This window comes from Ixodes scapularis, unplaced genomic scaffold (assembly GCF_016920785.2).
Source record: "Ixodes scapularis isolate PalLabHiFi unplaced genomic scaffold, ASM1692078v2 PGA_scaffold3__209_contigs__length_174095766, whole genome shotgun sequence".
Lineage (NCBI taxonomy): Eukaryota > Metazoa > Arthropoda > Arachnida > Ixodida > Ixodidae > Ixodes > Ixodes scapularis.
Window position 1 is genome coordinate 171066440 of NW_024609868.1, and position 21114 is coordinate 171087553.

General features: G+C 46.6%; 1 protein-coding gene across 4 annotated transcripts in view; it reads right to left on the bottom strand.

Annotated features, from left to right (window-relative positions):
- Positions 1–11124: 11124 nt before the first annotated feature.
- The window catches only part of LOC8037528 (actin-related protein 8), a 109279-nt gene continuing 99289 nt past the window's right edge, over positions 11125–21114 (bottom strand). For all 4 annotated transcript variants that reach the window (XM_029973914.4, XM_042292669.1, XM_042292667.1 and 1 more), the window contains 2 exons: positions 20763–20920; positions 11125–11325 (listed from right to left, as the gene is read on the bottom strand). In XM_029973914.4, coding sequence (XP_029829774.3) covers positions 11182–11325; positions 20763–20920 — 302 coding nt within the window. In that variant the 3' untranslated portion in view covers positions 11125–11181. The remainder of the gene's footprint in view (positions 11326–20762; positions 20921–21114) is intronic.

Sequence of the window (21114 nt, forward strand, 5' to 3'; positions counted from 1 at the left end):
TCGGCTTGCCACGATTCATTCATACACCGAGAGCATCGAAGCTGCTCCAGTTAGGCACTATGGCATCCGTCACCTGAAATTGTTTGCAATCGTAAATACACAGCCAACCTAAATATCTTACTATTATATCTTTGTTTTTGTGTGTGGAAGTAAAGTTATTTATTTTACTCTAGATGTAAAATATACCGGAAGGTACAACTTCACACTGCATCATCTTTTCTCAAATCATTAGTCTCTAATATGATACCACTTTGTACGCTTATGTAAAATGCTGTATATAGTTTCTCCTCCCTTTTACTGTGTGACCGATCGCTCTTTTTATCAATGACCTCATCTGAATAAATGTATATAAAAGATTTGTGCAAGTTTCATGAAACTGGGACTCAGAGTCACTTCTTGTATAGGACACTGCTAAGTGTAGGCTTTGAAAAAGGACCCTACTTTGGGGAGTTGTTTCTTCTTTCACAGTGCAATGATGCAACATGTTTTTAATAGAAATGAATGCCGAAATAGAGTAAAACAGGGTACCCAAATTTTAAAAAAATCGAAGGTGGTGTTTTTTTTTTATTCGCATTGGAATTTTTCTTTGTTTGATTTTTTTCCCATGTTTGCCTAAATATATTGTAACTATTGTGTCACTCAGATACCTTATTTATTTTTTCAATAATAGCCATATATTAGTAAAATAATGTCTGCAAGTTATGTAATAATGATTAAATTATTTCATGAGATACAGATTTCCAAAGTTTGCCATTTGTCGTTCGAGCAGGCATGTTTGGCAATTTTTAGAAAACTAAATAAATTTTTAATAAATATTATTACTTTATATTACAAGCAAGTTGTACCCATAGTTTGTTTGTAAAAAGTTTTAAAATTCTCCTAATTTTATTGTTTTAATTATTCACTTTCAAACTTGCCCCCTCCATCAGTGCGCGTTATTGCAACTGTCCACCTCTCCCTGCCTTACGATTTTTCTTGTCTCCAAATTTTTTTTCTGGTCAAAACTAAGTGTGGATTCGTTTATACCAGACACTAGACAATGTCATATAAAAACATCAGTTGATTTAAAAATGTCGACCAGCCACACTTTGGTCGATCTTATCTGAAATCACCCTATATTCGGTTTTACCTGCACTTGTTTTGGGCCCTCACTTTACAGCACTATGCTAGAATAGTCTTGCATTCTAACATTTCTCTAGGCTGCCATATCTCATCGCGAGACTGCTATAAATACTTCACAAATTTACAATTAGGACATCTATGGCTAGTGTTGCGAACATCATATTTCACCAGAAAGCTGAACTATTTAGCATGGTATGCACGTGACGTTATCACACTATAGGCTGGTGGTCATTCGGATTCCTTCTTGCTGAGAAAGTCGAATTCGACGGTGCAAAAGGCACGCTGCAGGAGGTGCAAGCTCAGTGCAAGCAAAGTATTTGAAAGGCTAGTATTATTATTCTTAGTGCATCGTCGTGAGGAACGGTGCCAGTGTCTGGCACGACAAAAACGTGCTTTTTGGCAAGAGCGCTTTTCCAATCAAAGTAGTTTTCAGGGTCACGCTTTTTGGTCTGCGCCAAAGATGCAGGGAAGAGGAACCTTTACAACACAGTATGTTTCTAAAACTCCCCCCCTTCCCCCTCCCCCCGGCCCCACACACAGACGCACTTCTTTATACAGTGGTGCTGTTAAGGGCTAGTCATGCGTTACCGCCATCTATAAATGGCGACGGCAACCAGACAGCCGGCTTGCCAGTTGTTTGGTTGCCACCGTCGCTCATAAATGGCGGCAACCCCTCCAGCCTTTCCAGTCTGGCTTGCCGACTTGCGGCCGGCCATTACTTCATTCCCACCATAGTATACAGCATTTCTGGCCTTCCTTCTTCACCAGAAGGGAAAGGCTGAAAGTATTCCTGCGGAAATGCCTCCTTCGTTTTTGTCTGTTAATTCGACAATCTTATTTGACACTTGTTAACCGCAACCTTTCATTGCTTTTATTTTGCACCCCGTGAAGTTTAAAGGGGTCATGAAACGATATCGGGTTGGAATGTGCATGACTTTTCCGAGGCATACTGGTCCCCTGGTCCAATTGTACTCGCACAGGGCGCCACTGATTCAGAAGCTTCTTTGTCGCGGTGAAATTGCGAGGATTGAACGAGACTATTTCTTTTAGTCTTGTCACGATCTTTCTCGAACGTGGACGAAGGGGGCCGAAGCACCCGCCGAGGAGAGACGACACGCAGCCTCGTTGAGGGTGGACGATGACTGGCCGGAGCACGTGCGCTCAACGGCGTTTATTGGTGCGGTGAACAATGTTGCCCGCCGAGCCAGGCGGCCGCAGACGGGCGGACTGGAGGGGGGCGCCACTAACTTGTCACAGTCTTGCCTTCTCAAAGATCCTAATTGTGGGATAAAAACCACCCGCCTGTCGACAGTCGAGCGCGACTCATGGATTGGGCAGGAGAACTGTGTGGGCACCGTACATCGGCTCGTAACAATCAATGCCTCGGCGGACACCTGGGTAGTGGCTCGAGTCCAACCACTGTGGTGATGAGAATAGTCGAACTCTAACAATGCCTGGAGCTTCAGCACGCGTTTTCTTCCTTTAAAACTCCAGCGCGGGGGTATGATTAACTTTGGCGGCATAAGATAGGCACCAGGCCACGTGGCCGCTTCTGGCTCCGAGTTGAGGGGATGAAGAAAGCTCATATTTCTCTCATTTTTTCGGCGACTACCATTGCCTAGAAAAAAGAGCAAAGCCAAGTTTAATCAGTTATTAGCGTTAGGGACAGATCGTGAGTAGTATTTAGTAATGTATAGAAATATGTTATAGCTCATTTAAACAAAATACAGAGGGGTCAAAACTTGGGCAATAACTTGAGAACGACGCTCGTGTGAGACTTACAGCGACTGCCAACGTTCGGCTGTTCCTCTCACGTCACTAAAATATCTTCTTTTTTTAGGTGTTCCTTCCGTACGCACGTGTAGTTCTATGTAACGTCATATTAATAGGTCGCATTTAGTCATTTCAAAACTTCTATTCTCGGGGACATCTTTCGGATATACTTCAGCAACAACGAAAAAATGTTTCAATGCCTCAATAATGTAAAATTGGTCTTGCAACATTTTTTTGTACTTTCAATAAATAGTGTTAAGAAATAACCCGTGACGTTGATAGGTTGCGGAAACATCCATTGGTTTTCCCCTAATAACAGATGCAGAAAAAATAAAGGACAGAGACAGCTGTCGATATCTCCTCAACTCGCAATTTGAACAAGCGGCCACGTGATCTGACCCTAATTATATACCGCCAGTGTCCATCACAGTCATGCCCTAGGCTGCAAGGGTTTGCAAAGCAAAAGCTTGGGCTGAGCTTCAGATATTGTTAGTGTTGGGCTATTGATGATCATATCTAATTGACATGAGCCGTTACCTGAATGTTTGGCCATGCTGATTGTCATGAACCCGAGCACTCGACTAGGGGTTATGAAAATCGCTTACGTCACGGTGTCACGTGACTCTCGGTGCGAAATCGAGATGTCATGTTACGTCATGCTGTCAACAAGGTTAATACATCTAGTGACTTCATCAAATTAAATCGATTTAACGCAGTGAGTTACGTGACATCACGAGGCCACGTGACATTACTTGACAACATGTATAGACACCATGACGTCACGTGACAACTTGACACATGGTTAATCATAGTGCCAACAAAGGTGCCATGAAAACCCACAATTTATCATACGTTGCAATTATGTATATGACGATTCGATCAACAGATAGAAATACAGCCGCCAATTGTTTATTCCCATATGTTCATTTTGTGATACTAGCAAAGAAGAAAAAAAATATTACCTTGAACCGTTTTAAACCGGTTACCGTTATACTTTTTTTCGGTTCGGTTCCGGTTCAGTTCCAAGATGGCGGCGAAGATTTCGGTTCGGTTCAGTTCCGGTTCGGCTAAAAATAACGGTTCTGTTCCGGTTTTCGGTTCGGTTCGGTTCCGGTTCGACACCCTGGTTTTGGGGAATCCAGATTTCGGTTCAGCATCCCTTTAATATTGAATGTGCTTTCGATGACCCACGACTGATTATATTTGGTGCGCCTAAAACATCGTGTAAGAAGACTTCAAAAAAAAAACCTGACAAGAAAAAAATTACTTTTTTAACAGTCAGTTTGGTACGCACGTTCAAACCTTAATTTTACGCAAAAAAGAAAATGTATAGAACAATATTGGCGGCGCAAAACGCGACTTAGTCGGTAGTTACCTCCTTTCCACTTGTTTTCTCTCTCTCGGCATTTCGGGCGTGTGGAGGAGACGTGAATCGGCTTGGCCATCACACTGAGGTGGAGAGAATGTATGACCATTCCGTGACGTCATGGACTTTGAGTGGAGAATTTAAGAAATCTCGCGCCGTCAACGTTGCACTAATTTTTTGTTTGCGTAAAATTAATTTTTTGACATGCGTGTGCCAACAAGACTGTTTAAAAAAAAAATTCTTAAAAACGGGCGCAGCACGGCAGTTTCCGTGGCAACTTGCGCGGACGCTGTGACGTGGCAGCTTGGCATAGGTCCATGTCACAGCGTCCTGGGCTGTTGCTATGGGAATCAGCGCGCGGCGCCTGTTTTTGTCGCTCATGCGTTTCCTGTTTTAGGTGGACAAACGCCATCTCCGGAGGCGTCAAGCTTTTGTCGCCGTTTCATGCGCGCCACCGAATGGCGCCATGGTCGTCGAGGCCGACAACGTCCGTCTGCTATGCGCAGAGACGCTTAGCAACTGCAGCGAAGCTTTGCATATGCTTAACTGAATGCGACGGTCAATTGAGGCATTTTCTAAGCAGCGGGGGTATTCCTGGCGTTATATAGGGCTATCGACCGGGCGCCACATAGGGCTATTGACACGTACATGCTGGGCTGTGGAATGGTAAATATTGGACAATATACACTTTTCCAAAAAACACTCGACCCCAGGGACCACAATCCGTTTTCGAGCCCAGTCACTACGTCTGAGGCTAGACTCTCACCGGCGTCCCTCCTAACCCTAACCGAGTGGACTGTGATTTCAACAGGCGCAGCCTGCGTAGGCGCAGTTTCAAACGCTGCTGGCGGCTAAATTCTCGTTTTTTCCCGCTATATTTTGTGTTTCATTGTACATGTATTTTCCCGAGGGCATTGAGAAAGCATTGTGTCACACTAAAAAAAAAAAAAAAAAACTGTAAACTGTTTTTGTTGGGTACGCGCGACAGAACGAGTGCGACTGGAATGTATAGTTCTAGTTATTTGGTTTTTTTTCTTACGATCAGTTTTGACGACGCCGCGGGATTCGCCGCATGTGAAGCGACAAAGCGCTTTGCTGTCAAAACTAAATTGCAACAGAAGACGGCCGAAAGGCATGCATTTTTCACGCTCACAAATAATGTGTTTACCGATGGACAGGACACGGACATACAATTGAGGAAGTAATAACATTAGAACAATATATCGTACATACCACACGATGCAGCGTTATCTAAAAAAATTTATTTGAGAAAGATCTCAAATAATACAGCCACAGCGACGACAATCACATCTTGACGATCGGATGGAATCCGAGAGACTTCGTTTGGGGCACGTTTCGGGGAGAGCTTCCTTTTTTTCACAACCGCACCAAGGCAAAGAAACAAACGCGACTGACCCGTTTGTCACCCCAACCCGGGCAACTATTTTTGGAGATGACTGAGGATTCTACGCGGATTATCTATGGGAGGGGGCAGAACAATGTTCGCAAAATCGCGTTCGACGTCCTTCGCCTGCTTCGTTTCCCGTGAATGTCGAGCAGAAAAGCTTGAATGACAGGCACTTACCAGCCTTATTTCTCACAATGGAAGATAACACAAGAAGGGTAGGCAGCGCGCATAAAAAAATGAAGTGGAAACTTTCAAGAGAGCGAGAAAACGTCGAATGCAAAACGGCTAAAATGCATGTAGAGAACCGCGCTGAGCGGGTCTTCACAGTCCCAGAGAGTGGCAGAAAACTTCTAGCTGATAGAGGGCGCGAGAGTCGCACCAGCCGCATCAGCATCATCAACATGGCGGCGGCCTAGGGGCGTTTTTTGGAAAGGTGTATACACCTTTCCAAAAAACGCTCCTAGGCCGCCGCCATGTTGCTGATGCTGATACGGCTGCTGCGACTCTCGCGCCCTCTATCAGCTAGAAATTTTCTGCCACTCTCTGGGACTGTGAAGACCCGCTCAGCGCGGTTCTCTACCTACGTTTTTGCGGTTTGGCATTCGACGTTTTCTCGCCTCTCTTGAAAGTTTCCACTTAATCTTTTTATGCGTGCTGCGTACCCTTTTTGTGTTATCTTCCATAGTGAAAAATAAGGCTGGCATTCAAGCTTCTCTGCTCAACATTCACGGGAAACGAAGGAGGTGAAGGACGTCGAACGACCCTCGACGCGATTTTGCGAACATTGTTCCCCCCCTCCCAGAGATAATCCGCGTAGAATCCTCAGTCATCTCCAAAAATAGTTGTCCGGGTTGGGGTGGGAAACGGGTCAGTCGCGTTTGTTTCTTTGCCTTGCTGCGGTTGTGAAAAAAGGAAGCTCTCCCCAAAACGTGCCCCAAACCGAAGTAATCTCGGATTCCGTCCGATCGTTAAGATGTGACTGTCGTCGACTGTGACTGTGTTATTTGAGATCTTTCTCAAATAAATTATCTTCGGATAACGCTGCATCGTGTGGTACGTACGATATATTTTTCGAATGTTAACTGTGGTTAACACTTCCTCAATTGTATGTCCGTGTCCTGTCCATCGGTAAACACGTCATTTGTGAGCGTAAAAAATGCATGCCTTTCGGCCCTCTCCTGTTGCAATTTATTTTTGACAGCAAAGCGCTTTGTCGTTTCTCATGCGGCGAATCCCGCAGCGCCCTCAAAACTTATCCTAAGAAAAAAAAATAACTAGAACTATACATTCCAGTCGCATTCGTTCTGTCGCGCGCGTACCCAACAAAAATAATTCGTTTTTTTTTTTTTTTTTTTTGCTTTTCTTGTTTTTTCAAGAGTGGCACAATGCTTTCTCAATGTCCTCGGGAAAATGCGTGTACCATGAAACACAAAATATAACTGGAAAAGACGATAATTTTGCCGCCAGCAGCGTTTGAAACTGCGCCTACGCAGGCTGTGCCTATTGAAATCACAGTCCCCTCGGTTAGGGTTAGGAGGGACGCCGGTGAGAGTCTAGCCTCAAACTCAGTGACTGGGCTCGGAAACGGTTGGTTGCCCCTGGGGTCGAGTGTTTTTTGGAAAGGTGTATACAGAGCAGGACGATCACGATCATCTGGTGGGCTAGTTGGTTGATCATATTGTTGAATTAACAGCGCAAATACGACAGGAAGGAGAGATAAGGGAGACAGGATAGAGCGCTGATATCCGCGCTCTATCCTATGATATCAGCGCTCTATCCTGTCTCCCTTATCTCTCCTTCCTGTCGTATTTGCGCTGTTAATTCAACAATACAGAGCAGGATCTCGGATTCAATTGCAGTATCAAGGTCACGTTATGCCCGCGGTTGAAGCGGTGGTGGTGGAGGTGAAGGTCGTGTTATGTAGGTCACATAATGACTGTAGCTGGAGCGATGGTGGCGGAAGCATAAGAGCCGGTCGCGGAAGCTCGTAAGCGCCAGTCGCGTAACGCCGGTCGCTGAGCTGACATGACGTGACCAAACGTCTTGACGTCGTCCTTGGGGTCATCCTAGACGTCGTCTTTGACGTCGTTCTCGACTTGGACCTAGAGGTCGTCCTAGATGTTGTTTTTGACGTCCACTGGGACATTGTTCCTGAGGTGCCCTAGAGGTTATTCTAGACATTGTTCTTGACGTCGTCCTCAAGGACGTTTCCCTTTAGGTTATCCTAGAGGTCATCCTAAATTTCGTTTTTCACACCGACCTAGACATGGTCCTTGAGGTCGTCCTAGACGTCGCCATTGACATTGACTTCGACGCCGTTATTGACGTCGTCATGGACGTTGTCCTTCAGATCATTAGAGGCCGTCCTTGAGATCGCCCTCGACGTCATCCTTGAGGTCATCTTAGAGGTAGTTTTTGACGTCGTCCTTCTTATCGTTCTAGAGGTTGTCCTCAACGTCCTCCTTAATGTCGTACTTGAGATTGTCCTAGACGTCGTCCTCTAGGATGTCATCCTTGAGGTTGTCCTAGATGTCGTTCTTGACGTTGTCCTAGACATCCTTTTTGACGTCATACTTAAAGGGGCCCTGCAATCATATTTAAGCGTCTAGCTTTTTTGAGATTTCCACATCTCTTGGGGTTCAGGCAAGCCAGCGGGCACAGAGTGAGTAACTAATAGCCCCTTCCCCTGGCAAATGCCGAGCGCTCCGCGCTAGCGGTCCGCCTCCGTGAGCGATTGGTCACGTGATCCATCCCAGTGGCACGCGCTGAGGAGCTAATCGAGCATAACGCTCCCAGCGCCACCGCTTCCAGAGCGTCTGCTCTCGCTTTTTAATTGTTTCAGTTCCCATTGCTATCTTGCTAAAAGCATGAAGTTCTGATTGGAACTTTATGCTTTGACAACGAATTGTTTGTTTACTACTTGAGTAACGGGGACCCCGACGTTAAGACACAATTTATTTTTCCTTACAGTTATATAAGCCTGATGAAGACATGCTTGTACGAGCCGTAGGATGCTATTAAGCAATACCAAACACGTATGCAGTAAGCGATCGTCATCTCCGAAGGCGACTTCCATCTGCGGAGTATTTGGCGGGTTGTCTTCTAATTATTCCAGTTACATTACAGAGACCACAAAACGAACAAGCGACATACCTATAGCTCTTCATCCGAATAGGCGCACACAACGCCTTCGACGTAACGCGATATCTTGGGCCTCTTTGCTGGCCAGGCAAACGACTCGGCAAACACTTCGCTGAGAACGGCTGCCTCGACGTCACTCGAGCTGGAGCTAAGCTGGTATCTTCGTCGCTGTCACTGCGTCTTATTAGACCTCCTGAAATTAACTGCAACAATGTCATCGCCGCAGTATGCTCGGGCGAGTCGGTCATGACGAGGGGAACGAAAGCAAACACACCAAGAGAGCCCACCTAGCAATCGAAACGAAAAAGCCGCGAAACTCCTTCACTTCCCCGTGGGAATGTCGATAACGAAACTGAAACGTTGCGAGAGACGACTACAGATTGTACTCCTCCGTAAAAGGCTGCGCGGAGAACTTCTCCGGACCGCTCGACGCGCCCCGCCATTTTTCCACGGAGCGGTTGGAGCCGCTCGGCGAGCGCCCCAATGGGCGCGTTCAGTAGCGGCCCCGGAGTCAAGGAGTCACTGACTCCTTCCACTGGACGGCCAAAAGACACTTCCGGTGCACGTAACTCCGGGGCTTCGGAGTCAAGCTCCGAAGCACCGAGTCCGGAGACGGTGCACGTCACAGTGGTGCACGTAGAGTCAAAGGAGCTAAAATGACGTCATTTCCTGACTGGTGACGATTTCCGGCGCTAAAAGAGAACAAAAACAAACAAAATGGCGGGATAAGCTGCTTCGGTTCTGTCGCGGGTGTGCAGTTTGCTCGCTTTTGTTAATGAAAAGTGCTCAAGGTAAGACGAATAACGCGTCCGAATTTCTTTTTGAGGTAAGGCTCCTTCGGAAAATGCATTGGACCGTATTTTGCTTGGTTTGAATATGCTAATAAACAACGTAAACGTTCATTTGACGCCGTGTCTTGATCGCCGTTGCACGGAAACTCGGTAATATTGACGATAGTCCTGTCCGCGCTCAACAGAGCAAGGCAGGTATCACCGCGACTTTGGAAGCCGGTTGGACACTCACGCAGAGCATGATACCGATTAATGTTTTGTTTGCGTAGCTAAATCGGGGTGCACGTTGGCTGAGGCTCGCTTCGGCGGACAAAACCTTGAACGCCGAGCGCGGCCGAACTTCCCGTGTGCATACGAGTTCGTTACGAAGGGCAGAACAAACGTATGGCCGTATAAAAGTATCGCAACCGGCGGCGTAGATTCGCCGAGCTTTATATTTTACGTGTGCTGACGACGTTTTTTGTCGGCTTTTATAACAGTAGCTGCCTTTGCACCGCCAAGCGAAGGGCTCGATCGCGTTGCATCGCTTCGAACAGCAGCGCTGATGTGTACAATCACCCGTTTTTTCTGCAACGACCTTGTAAAGACTTCAATACTGGCGTCAAATAAAAGCGATCGTGCTCGCCATCGTCTGCTTCCAGTTAGGAGACCGTCTGGCACAGGGGAGGAAGCGGAAATTGCGTAGAAGCAGGTTTGGAGCAGCGGGTTTTTTTGCCGTTCAGTAGGCGCTCCGATGACTCCGACTCGAATCACTCCGTTCGGAGGCAAGGGAGGCGCTACTGAACGCGCCCAATGGCTCCAGATCTACAAGCGGCACACGGAAAGATTGCTCTCATCTCGCGAGGGAAACAAGAATCCGCTCGGCGAGTGCGCGCCGAGCGGATTTTGAAAACAGGAGAGGAGGAAAAGGAGGCGGAAAGCAGGGGAACATACGCCGGGGCGCGAGAAACGTCGGCGGGGCGACCGTAAAGGTGGCTTTCTTGCACGGCGTGGATGCTTTGCTCCTCACGTGATGGATCTCGTCGAATAGCGGCGTGGCGGCGCGGGGCAAACAAATGCGCAACTCTGCTCTCGGAGAGCATATCGAGGAACTCTACTAAAATCAATGAATGAACGCCATCTTCTGACTCACTGATGCAACTTTCATCCACAAAACTGAATATTCACCAAAATTGTGAGTGAAATTGTTTTTGAGGAGTGTCAGCGCGTGACGAGGACGCCATACTCGATGGCATCGCTCATATTCCTGAAAGTTGAAAGTCAGGTAAAAGATTGTCCCCTTGCCCAAAAGCAAAAACCAAAAGCGAAACTCAAAGTAGAGTTTCTCCATAATGTCCTAGCTGGCATCACATGTCTAAAAATGACGCTGAATGCATTAAAGCAAGGGTTTGAAATTCACCGATCAAATTAAATCAATTTGAATTGGCACGGTAAGGAAAGAGTCGGGCAGCTCTTCCTCAAGACTAGCACAAAAGTCGGATCCAAGGCATCAACCTCGAAAGGAGCCAAAAATGCCTGTAATAGAAAATCGCTCCCACTTCTTTATTTACAGTCTCGGACAGCTACTCCAATGTTTGCTCCTACCAAGCAAACGGGGCCCGCTCTCTGAGTAGGCGAACGCCAAAGCGCTGCCATTCACACTGCCGCACCCAGAGTTCCTGCGCCGTGTCCAGGCAACTCATGATGGAGGCTCCTTTCCACGTCGTCACTCGAGGGTCCATCTCCTGCAGACATTATTCTTCGTCAGCCAGCTCTCTCAAGGCCTACTGAGGCAACAGTCGGATCGACAAACGTCTTTAACACATATACCAAAGCCACAGGGAACTAGAAGCCTGGTAAAAATTGCTACAGATTACATTAAAAACCCGCATATAACGCAATAAACAATCCGAGGCCCGCCAAAAAAAAAAAAAATTAAGATGTTTGATCTGCGTATAGTGCAATCCAGGAACATTTATTTCACGGAAACATCTATTTCTGCTGTGTCCACTTCACACCTATGCATTGGCATTTGTTTCGCTACCCTCTGACACCCCCATGTTCAATAATTCCTCCCAAATGCGGTCGTCTTTAGCGCCTTTCAAAGCGTTGAAGATACCGGGCGACAAGCTCTTCGGGAGTGGTATCCCACACCTTGTTTATTCACTTGCACAGTGTGGCTGGAGAGACTCGCCATCTGGTGCGAGTTGTCGCAAGCTCCTCCGATCGCATCCAGTGAGCACCGCTTCACACGGTCTTTAAACGCGGCATATCGATGCACACATCTAAAGGTTGTAACTGAGACGGAGACACTTCAGCAACTGCGTGGTGCCACGATCAAGTGGTGGCAGCCTCGCAACTCGCAAACCACCTAATGATGATGATGATGGTGGGTGATTTGACACCATCGATATTGGAGGCAGCATTTGACTTTTTTGTAGCAGGTTTTCTAGCGGGCAAAATATTGGTTTTGAGCAGCTACCGACGCTTTTGGTCTGAGTATAATTTCCGAGTCTATCGCTCTAACCCAGGTGCTCCCCCGTGTCAGCCGCTGCTCCTTGCATTTTGGTGCAAAGCGGTAAAGCTCGATGCGCGCATGCTGGTTCGAGGCAGCGAAGGTTGAGGAGAGCCGCACAAGTGCCACGGTACATGTAGCCTATAATCTATAATCGAGCGATCTCATCACGAGTAAAAGGCTCTGGTTCTCTCCTATTACAGTAGCCGGCACCCCACAATCATGCACATTTTTCTCGCAGCTTTTGCCTCCTGGCATCGCCGACGTCAAAACATTCAGACGATGCCGGAGATGTCATCTCTCTGCAGGTTTTCTTTCTTTGACTAGTCCAATCAATTGCAGCGAATGCCCAGTGACTTGCGCTTTTAGTGTGTATTTGTGTTGGGGGCTGTGTGTGTATTGGGGGTTGCACGCGTTCAAACCTTCTACTGTGCTCTTACTTAAGTTTAAACAAACTACACGGTGAGTAGAGACGCTGTGGAACACATATTTGTACCATTTTCCTTTTCTTCTACTTCTCTATATCAACCAATGTCTTATTTTTTTTTATTTATTGGTTTAAGGGGAAACACTACTTTGAATTGCACTTTTTTTTTTAAATGCATATTCATAACTGGAGAGTTTTGGCATGTATGCATAACAAGGAACACTCTCACAAAGTCTTGTCAATGTGCACTGACAAACAATGTCAAAAATAATTATTCTTTACATGTTGGTGAGGCGTGCTGCACTGCGCAGCACTCATCATCCACAAGTGAAAATGGCTGAAAGCAATGTCAGTACATCTGAAGAACTTTGAGGAAGACATTACCTACAGTGCTGGAAAGAATTTCTGACATTTAAGACACAAAAATAAATTTTTAAGACATAATTTTGAAACATCAAGTGCATTTATCTCAGCTTCACTTTTTGGCAGCAAATCCCACCTTAATAAAACTATTGTTTCAGCATGAAACTATACTTAATATTTGCGGATTATATGCCGAAATTTTATCGAGCCGGCTATTATGAACTTAGATTTTGAATTTTCAGGTTCCTTTATTATGAAAAAATTCTAATTTGCAAAACTTCGCAAATGTAAAAAAAAAGAATTTCACAAATTTTTTTTACATGAAAATTGCATATTTTCTGAAATTTCCTTTCATAGTAACCGGCAACAAGTACTCCAGTATGCATTCCACGAGAGAAGTATGTGGTGATCAACACCATTTCTCAACGATAAATTCATTGAGCAGACTCCTCCATGCAGAGCTATGCTTTACTTCGTTTTGGGGTGGGGTGGGGGGGGGTGGGGGGGGGGGGGGGGGTATAGAATCTCATAAAATTGGTTCACAGGGCTGAACCTTTGCATGCTCTTTTTCTGTATGTCCACAAACACAACCTGTAAATTTCACGCCGATTGAGTGAGCGGTTCAAAACTCGTTTTAGCGCAAATGTAACACAATTCTAAGCAAAAATGGGATTTTGGGCGCATGATGCAGCAGACTTTTGTTTGTGATGCAAATGAAACGGCACTTCCATCACTGCGCCATATTAGTACTTTGAAACGGAAACTATCTGAACCTGCATTTGCACATACTCCACGAAGGTTTAGAACCGTTTAGATCCGCACGCAGTAAGAGCGCAAATTTTACACGCTAAAACCATGGAAAGAAGTCTTTTGTAGTACAGTCGAATCTTGTTAATTCAAACTCGTGAGGGATTGATAATTTGTTTGAATAAAGCAAAGCTTGAATTATCCGGAGTATCCCCCCATCGAGACACATATGTTGGGACCTCCAGGTTAGTTTGAACTAGCCGCAAGTTTGAATGAAGAGAGTTTGAATTAATGAGGGTATATGCGGGCTTTTACAGTAAGCGTGTGCAGTGCACGGAAGGCCCACTCGTGTCATCAACAGACAGGGGCGGTGCCAGGAGAGGGCACGGGAAAGTGGTGCACTCTTTTAAGATCTCCCGTCGGTCCAATCTGGGGAGAACGAGGGCAGGAGCTGCCATGCTCTCTCGTTCACACTGGGCATCGCGTCTGACCTTTTGAGTTACTGCGCAGTTGACATCACTTTTCCATGGTGCCCGTACGGGGTGTTTCCTTTTAATTCTAACAGATTTATTCAAAGAAGCCGCGAAATGTAGACCCATGCGATTTGTGCGAGTGAGTTATACTGCAAGGGGGACAGATTATAACGGGCTAGTTCCCACTATGAGTCACACTAAGATTTGTTTGTTAAAGGGAAACTGAAGCGGTTCTCTACTTGAGAAAAAACATTTCAATGGCCTTCATTCTACCTCCAGGATCAGGAATATCAAGATTATTTTTCAATTTGGTGCACGGAGGCTTCAGAAATTAGTTTTTAAAGTACCGCCGAAGCCCCTCCTTCCCGGGGCGTGACGTCACACTAGGAGCTTTTGGAATCTCTGCTCTCGCGCATCTTCAGCGCCTGTCAAAGCTATGCACGCGCACTCTTGCTATTTTCAGAAGGGTCAGAAAGAGATGTCACGACTGGTGTCAGTGCGGGGAAATATACCTGGCAAGCTTGCCGTTGTAAGCGCTGCCCACACGAGCGGCACGCGCTTGGCGGCCCGAATATCCTAGTATGACGTCACGACTGGTCGAATGTTTTTTCGCTTTTTCTCGCTTTTAGTTGCATCTTCAGGGGAAAAAAAGTGATATTCAGATTCACGGGATAAAAATACGCCAGAATTCACCTCTAACTCGTTTTTTTCAAGAAGTGTTTCAGCTTGCCTTTAACTTTTGACCTATTGAAAATATGGATATGGTTCCAATTAGAAACTTGATGAGCATCATTGAAAACCGATAAATCAGTTTAGAAAGATTTGAAGCGCGTGGGACGCAGGGGGTACAATGACGTTTCTACTCATCCGAAAACACTAATGAAAAGATTATCATTCCCATTTTCGAACCACCACCGTCGCACCTGTTGCACAAGTGGTGTAAACGTAAGTGTACCACCGTGCTTAGCACATGCTTCAGTGACTTCTAAAATTGACTGATTTAGTGGTCTCCAATGGGGGTGTGCGAATACCGAATAGTAGTTTTCGAATCGAATACCGAATCGAATAAAAAAAAGCCGAATATTGAATCGAATAGTGATTTTATTTGTAGGAATTTTTCAAAGTGTGCTGCGAATGAGATTATTATATGTGCAGAGTATGCGCCTGGTGCAGAATATGCATCTCGTACAAAACAAAAGCTCAAATGAATAAAAATTCTGGTGAAAAACAAAAGCAGCTGCTGATGGACGTTGGGCACAAAAGATCCAATTTTATGGCACAAACACAATCTATCTAACCTAAACGTCACAAAAACCCCAAAGTTACAGCCAGGCGTGCCTTTCTTTTTTTTTTTCTTGTTAAAAGCACGACCTAATACCTCAACATGTCCTTTTTTTTTTATTTATATATTTCAGAAAAAGGGCATTCTGCGATACTTGGTCTCAATTTTAAGGAAGAAAAAGGGCACCCGGGATTTTATTTCACATAAATTAACATATAGGGGTTAAATCTGAGTAAACAGGCTTAAACAATATAATCTGAAGTAAGAAAAAAAAACATGTGGTTAGGTGCCACAAGTCACCGTCCAACTGCCGCTATGCATTCATTTCTCCGTCCATCTATCCTGTTTTAGAGAGCCTAGATTTAAAAGAAAGAGCAAGCAAAACTGAAACTGCTGAAACCAACCGGCGGACACTTCGAGCGACTTCCGTTTAGCTATTTGAACGCCATCTCTTATCCGTTGGTATTCTATTAGGTCTTTCCGGTTTACGCCGGAAAGTTCATTTTGATAGGATGAGATACATATTATTGTTGCTGCTTACAGATTTCAAAAATTATCCTGGTAAGATGAAACAAATATCTTGGTCAGCTAGTTTCGCCCTCATACTTTGCTCCCATTGGCCGGTTGTTTTTTGTATTTTGACCGTTGAGAACAGTTGCGCGTCGGCTGCCGCGTTCGCGGATGCGTCGGCTGCTCGGCGGCGCCTGTGCCAGCGGTGCGGTGGTGGTTTTCGTTGGCGGCAGCGGGCAGTGGCGTTGGCCTATTGGTTATCGGTCTATTTCTGCTACCAGTACACAGAGCAAACGAAACCTTGTCTATTGCTCGACTCAGTGGTGCTCTAATTCCAGTGGCAACATCTCTGCCAAGTTCTTTGGGTTCCCGGTCGAGTGACGAAAGGTAAAGACGGGCTGCTATACTTTTGGTTATACAGTTTCGGATTGCCGAAAACTTGCTGGTGCATGTTTCTTCATGGTAGAGTTATTGTAGAAGGTCACAAGGGACAGCGCATGTATCTTAAAATGAGCGGTGTGGGCGGTATCGGTGTTAGAGCACCGCAGCTCGTGCGTGGAGCAGCTCGCTGCAGAAGGAGCCTGCGAGAGACCGTGGCGATCGAATCACTGTCGCTAACTACCGCAAAGTTAAATGTGTGATTGCAGGTCTGTGAATACTTGAATAGTAGTTTCGTGTAGATTTTGTTACTTTGTTGTGCCGTGCAGTGAACGTTTTTTTTTTTTTTTTCCTCTCTGTATAAAGAGCGTGCCTAATAAAAAGAGAACTTGCAAAAGAGGTTTGGACTTGTGCTCAGACTGGCGATGTGCGCCCATCTTAAGCCGCTAAACAGCAGCGGCTGGGCGTACTTTGCATTCATTGAGTGACCATTTTATGAGAACTGGCTGTCACTGAACATGCACTGTTGCCAAGCTGATATCAATCGAGCGACGCAAAGTCAAGTGCAATCGTTTCGGAGCGTCGGACATTCGGAAAAAAAAGGTAAACACATTGTATTGTAGAAGAACGAGACGGCGGCAATGGGAGCAGTTCCCTCTTCTCTCAATATCAGCGACAATAGGATGCAAATTCGTTCGGAGTTCGGAGGCTGCTCCGAACTCCGAACGAACTCGCATCCTTTTGTCGCCGAGGGTGAGAGAGACGGAGAGGAGGGACCACACTTCTCACACCCTCTCCCATAACCAAGCGGTTGCCATGACGACGGCGCGCGTATAGTTTTGTCTATTTTTTTATAACTTTTGGAGAAACCCAACGCCCGTTCGGGGAGATTTGGCGCTGCCGTCTGCAATTGCTGAAACCAACCGGCGGACACTTCGAGCGCCTTCCGGTTAGCTATTTCAGCGCCATCTCTTATCCGTAGGTATTCTATTAAGTCTTCCCGGTTTACGCCGGAAAGTTTATTTAATAGGATAAGATACATATTATTGTTGCTACTTACAAATTTCAAAAATTATCCTGGTAAGATGAAACAAATATCTTGGTCAGCTAGTTTCGCCCTCATACTTTGCTCCCATTGGCCGGTTGTTTTTTGTATTTTGACCGTTGAGAACAGTTGCGCGTCGGCTGCCGCGTTCGCGGATGCGTCGGCTGCTCGGCGGCGCCTGTGCCAGCGGTGCGGTGGTGGTTTTCGTTGGCGGCAGCGGGCAGTGGCGTTGACCTATTGGTTATCGGTCTATTTCTGCTACCAGTACACGGAGCAAACGAAACCTTGTTCATTGCTCGACTCAGTGGTGCTCTAAATCCAGTGGCAACAGCTCTGCCAAGTTCTTTGGGTTGCCGATCGAGTGACGAAAGGTAAAGACGGGCTGCTATACTTTTGGTTATACAGTTTCGGATTGCCGAAAACTTGCTGGTGCATGTTTCTTTATGGTAGAGTTATTGTAGAAGGTCACAAGGGACAGCGCATGTATCTTAAAATGAGCGGTGTGGGCGGTATCGGTGTTAGAGCACCGCAGCTCGGTAGCTCGTGCGTGGAGCAGCTCGCTGCAGAAGGAACCTTCGAGAAACCCCGGCGATCGAATCACTGTCGCTAACTACCGCAAAGTTAAATGTGTGATTGCAGGTCTGTGAATACTTGAATAGTAGTTTCGTGTAGATTTTGTTACTTTGTTGTGCTGTGCAGTGAACGTTTTTTTTCTTCTTCTTCTTCTTTGTATAACGAGCGTGCCTAATAAAAAGAGAACTTGCAAAAGAAGTTTGGACTTGTGCTCAGACTGGCGATGTGCGCCCATCTTAAGCCGCTAAACAGCAGCGGCTGGGCGTGCTTTGCATTCATTCATTGACGATTTTATGAGAACTGGCTGTCACTGGATCTCAATCGAGCGAGGCAAAGTGGAAGCGTCGGACATTCGCAAAAAAAGGTAAACACACTTTTTTTGTTCTAAAAAAGATTACATTGTATTGTAGAAGAACGAGACGGCGGCAATGGGAGCAGTTCTCTCTTCTCTCAACATCAGCGACAATAAGATGCAAATTCGTTCGGAGTTCGGAGGCTGCTCCGAACTCCGAACGAACTCGCATCTCTTTGTCGCCGAGGGTGAGAGAGAGGGAGAGGAGGGAACACACTTCTCTCACCCTCTCCCATAACCAAGCGGTTGCCATGACGACGATGCGCGTATTGTTTTGTCTATTTCTTATTTCTTTTGGAGAAACCCAACGCCCGTTATAGCCGATTCACACGACGGACTGATCCGCGGACGGATTGATCACGTGACAACATATCCGCGGTTCGTCCGTCTCCCAAGCGCATCCACACGAGGGAGACGACGAGCAGACGCCAGTGAGGACGGACCGAACCTGTTCGCACTCCACAGCGCCGCGAAACTCCAACATCGCACAGTAGCACCGTTGTCCAAGAGAGAAATCGACGGTTGCTACCGCGATAAAGAATAGTACGCCGCCGCTACGTACAGATCGAGAACAAAACACCGGAACAGGCTTCGCGCGAAGCGCCACTAACTTTACTAACCCAAAGCATGACAGTGACACAGGCATGATCCTGCCCGAGAAAGCTTCGGCGTAGACGCGACGAACTTCTGGGCTCGCGGAGGGGCGTTTGGAGATGCTTTCACACACTCCGCGCTCGTGCACAACACTCAAGCACACCACATCCACAAGAGAGGGCTTGTTCGGTGAAATCCTGATTGGACGTGCAAGAATTATCGCGGCGTTTTGACGGGGGCTTCTTGACACGGACCCGGAGGAGCACCGGAACCGGCGTTGCGTCAGCCGGACAAACTTTCTGGAGTTTCTCTCACGCGTGGAACCAAGAATCGTACGACAAAATGAACCAACAAACGCACAAAACGCAACGACGCGCCATTTTTGTTTTGAACGCACAGAAGCAAAATACCAAGAAAACCATGTACCGTTGCCAGACTAAATGCTTTCCAAGTCAGTCTGCCGCCAAACATCCGCGAGTGAAAAAGGCGCTCGACTTTATCAGTCCGCGCCTCCGCGGAGGAGGCGCGGACCTCAGGAATCGGTGACGTGCCGGTCACGTGGTACACGGTCCGCGGACGAAAATCGCGATTTGGTCCGTCGTGTGAATCGGCTATTAGGGGAGATTTGGCGCTGCCGTCTGCAATTGGAGTAGGAAGAGTCCGCCGGTTGCTGAAACCACGGAGACGGCTCCAGCGCAGACTGGTCGTAAATGCGCATGTGTTGTGTTGTCGCGTGAGAAAAAGGCGAGCAAACGGAAGAGCAACGACGCCTGCCATGCCTGCCCGATCCCGATCGATGCTTTCGTCTTTTCATCGCCTTCTCGCAGTTCGTAATTCAAACGCAGCTATCGAACGGTTGGAAACCCTTTGAAATCTAGGCACACTATTTTTCTGTTCCGTTTTGTTTCGAATCAGAACTTGTGGCTCCAAAAGAATGACGACGATAACTCTGCCAGTTTCATCGGTGTGGTTAACGTGGTTTTCTTCCTGTGATTGTGCAGTCGCCGATTTCTGTGAGTGCGGCAAGTGTGTTCTACATTGGCGCTTCAAATTGAAACGAGGGGCTTTACTCGTGAAAAGAATTAGGCATGGCACGGAATTCCGGCCTCGCAACAATCCCTTTCTGGAAGCTGCGCAAACGGAATGTTTCGGTTGTGATTCAAGGGTAGATTGTGTCACGACCACGAGTAAATCTGTGTGCTATAAAGTTTGTGGCGTTCCTTACTTTTCTTTTTTCTAACCTGTGCTTTAGATTTTTGTAGAATGGTAGGACCAAGAGGTGTTTCTCGCATGGCCTGTCTAACATCACGGCGCCAACACCGGGAGAAAAAACGGCTTTTTTGTCGGCTCCGCGCTGACCGCGCGTCTTTTGCCGAATATATCAAATATTCGAGTGACCGAATACTAGGAATTCGATTCGCGAATCGAATCATTCGGGAATTTTCTATTCGATTGGAATCCGTATATTCGAGTATTCGCACACCCATAGTTTTCAATGATGCTCAGCAAGTTTCTAACTGAAATCATACGTATACTTTCATTATTAAAAATTAATGAACAAATTTTACTTCAGTATTCGAGTTATTAAGAGGATTATCTCCCTGTGTTATGTCCCCCTGTCGTATAACTCGCCTGCACAGACTACATTAGTCTATCTTTGGCGGCTTTTTCTAAGTAAATCTGTTCCAACGAAAATCAAACACCCCATATTCTATAACCAATTTACTGTTCAAAGTGGCTTTTGCATCATTATGTATTTACTACATCCACATCCTGGGGAAAAGTTCAATGTACCAGACTGGTTCCTGTAGTGCAAGAAAGAAGCCAGAAAGAGAAGCGCTCAAAACACGCATTGCAGTTTGGGCCTTCGCTGACCATCTGGTATATGAGGAAAAAGCCCGACGAGGAACGACCACCACTTGCCTTGGGCCTGGTGATGATGTCGATGTGCTCTGCCCTGTACATGATGGGGATCTGCACAGACAGCCTGTTCTGGAGCCAGGTGTGGATGCCGGGGAACAGGGAGCCCCCTCCCACCACCAGCACGCAGCTGAACATCTTGCGCTTCATCTCGTCGCAGTCTGAAACGGCGGGGTTCGTCCCCTCTGACCACCCGGGTCCTGCGAGTCCCTCTGGGCGCGGCCCCATGCGGTGCCGCGGTCCCCGCCGAAGTGAGAACGGCAGGGAGAAGCTTCGGCTGCCGACCGCCACCCGGGCGAGGTTCCTACCTTCGACGCCGCTTCGACGTCTCGGACACCTCGAGCGCGCACGGCCA